Genomic DNA, 2,629 nt, shown 5'->3' with positions numbered 1-2,629 from the left:
ATGAAAAGGCATATAGTGTACTTGAATAGTTTATCAATTAACAAGTCAAGTTTAGCAATGAGATGTTTAAAGAAAAATCACTGAATTAATTTTTTTAAAAATTACCATCTCGAAGGTGCTCCAATTTCTTTCACAGCCTGAGGAGCTACAGGTTAAGCTCAAGATTTTCATTGCCATAATACGTAGGAAAGGAGTATCCGTCCCATGCATACTCCACCAATGGGCTGCAATAGTTTAAAAAAGTAACTTCATTAAGACATCGCACACGATAAAATTTAGAAGTGCTTAAATGTAACCGTTAGTACTTAACAGCAATTCAATATTATCCATACAACTATAATTACCTGGATTAAGATTAGGCTTTTGTCTTTGTCTTATCGCAATTTCCCTCCCAAATGATCCCGAAGCAGTTTTGTACAATGGCAATTCTTCAAGTATCTTATCTTGCTTACTTGGATCATTTGGATAAAATTTCAATAGACACTCAAGCACACCATCCATGATACTTGCATTGCTATCAATTTCATCTTTTCTGGCATAGTAAAAAAAGGGATTCAAGAAGTAGCCTGCCTTGTGTAATGGAGTCTTAAGCTTGTCATTAAATCTTGAGTCGATAATGTTCCAAACAGGACGATATTTTTTCTCATCATTGTCCATGTGCAAAGCAATTTCTTTTTTAGCATTTTCCAGGTCACCATACACATAGCCCATGGATGGCACCTTATCACCATCAACTCGTCGAAGAACATATACCAAAGGCTCAAATAATTTTAATGTAAGTGACACACCATTCCAGAACTTATTGCTCAAAACAATTTGTTGGATTCTCTTCCCTACTTCCTTTTTGGATCATTACACTCATCCCAATCCTTGGAGGTGAACATCGTCCGTAGCTCATTCCTCTTCAACATAATGCTTTGCAAGCTTAGAAAAGCAGTAGCAAAACGAGTAACTCCAGTCCTTACCAAATCTTTTTTTTGGGTGAACTTCCTCATCATGCTGAGCGTGATCGTATGCCCATACAAGAAAACTGTCACCATTCTTGCCTTAGTAATCGTATTTTTTACTTGCCGAAACTTTCCGATATCTTCAAGCATTAGATCAATGCAGTGAGCGGCACATGGACTCCAAAAGATATTAGGACGTTCGGCTCTTAATAAGTTTGCAGCCGCCATGTTCGCTGATGCATTATCGGAGATGACTTGAACCACATTTTCCTCTCCAATCTCATCAATACAAGAACTAACCAACTTAAATATAAAAGGACCATCATGAACCTCCGAAGAAGAATCAATTGATCTAAGAAAAGAAGTTCCCAACTCACAATTTACCACCAAGTTCATCAAATTCCGACCTCTTTTATCGGTCCACGCGTCCGTCATGATTGAGCATCCATTTGCTTCCCAACAATCCCTATGAGTTTTCAAGAATGCTTTTGTCTCTTCTACTTCTTTCTTCAATAAAGGTACTCTAAGCTCATATGGTGTAGGAGCTTTCAATCCCCGACCATATTGTCCAATTGCTTCTAGCATCAAACTGAAACTTTCAAGACTAGCTGCATTGAAAGGAATTCCCGCTTCGTAAAACCACCGAGCAATGTATTGAATTGTTCTTTCTCTTTCTTTCTCTTTCAATTTCTCATTTATAGTGGGTTGAACATCCTTGCCCCTTCGCAAAGCTTCTTCAGGAGTGGGGATGCAAAACCTATCAATGAGTCCTTTCTGTGTACTCTTGCTCGACCCAACACAACTTCTTTTAGAAAGTATTTCTCCTGTTTCATAATCTGAATAGTCTTCCATGTCAGTGATATTAACCTCACCTCTTAATTGCTTAAGAGCTTCTTCCTTGTGCTCCTTCATTTGTCTCTTCACTCCAATAAGTTTAGACATTTCTTCTTTTACTTTTTCTGGAACTTGCGCACAAGGAGCAACATCCCCTCTAATTCCTGCCAAGTGCCTCTTAAACCTACTTATCCCACCATTGTACTCATTTTGACAATACTTACACTTCACTCGAGTTCGATCCTTCTCAATTGGAGGATAGGCATGTTCCCAACCTGGATCTTGTGCTTTTTTTGACATTATAATTTATAAAGAGTAAAATATAAAGTGCCTGCTTCATAATAGAGTCAATGTCAGCCATTGAAATTTAAATATAGAGCAGCAGTATGCAAATAAAACTAGTAAATGGCGCACGTAATGATTTTCCTGCTACTGTGTTTCTCTAATCTGATTTTCCTACTACTTATTATGTGGTATTGCAACGACGCAACTAACTATTTTCCCTCTCTTTTCCTTCATACTGCTGGTCAAATATCTTATCTTTATGTGATTGTGCTTGCATTCTTTTCAGCATCTAATTTTCTGATTTGCATTGCTTATTTCTCATTCCATGCATGTTTGTATGCAAATGTACGATGCAAAATGTGTGTGTTTGTGTGCAAATTCACATATTGTTTGAAACAATTAACTCTAAATGCTTAAACTGTTAGCAGATGGAAGGACCATGTATTTTTTATTATAATAATCATCCCTATTAGGTTTGGTCTCGCAACTCTTAAAATGCCTATGTAGAAGAATCAGGAATGGAAGGGTGGGGTTTTAAAACTAAAAAGTGGATTGGTCCAGCT

At 37.2% G+C, this 2,629-nt stretch overlaps 1 protein-coding gene across 1 annotated transcript; it reads right to left on the bottom strand.

Annotated features, from left to right (window-relative positions):
* Positions 1-105: 105 nt before the first annotated feature.
* Positions 106-2,081, bottom strand: LOC109705389 (the record flags this gene model as incomplete). Its single annotated transcript, XM_020226121.1, has 3 exons — positions 857-2,081; positions 345-734; positions 106-224 (listed from the first exon to the last, which is right to left on the bottom strand). Coding segments are annotated over exons 1-3 (1,734 nt in total), but the record flags the coding sequence as incomplete, so codon positions are not given.
* Between the last annotated feature and the right edge of the window lie 548 nt (positions 2,082-2,629).

The sequence above is a fragment of the Ananas comosus genome, unplaced genomic scaffold, assembly GCF_001540865.1.
Source record: "Ananas comosus cultivar F153 unplaced genomic scaffold, ASM154086v1, whole genome shotgun sequence".
Classification (NCBI taxonomy): Eukaryota; Viridiplantae; Streptophyta; class Magnoliopsida; order Poales; family Bromeliaceae; genus Ananas; species Ananas comosus.
The sequence above is the reverse complement of the archived record's forward strand: the minus strand, read 5'-3'. Positions and strand labels throughout refer to the sequence as shown.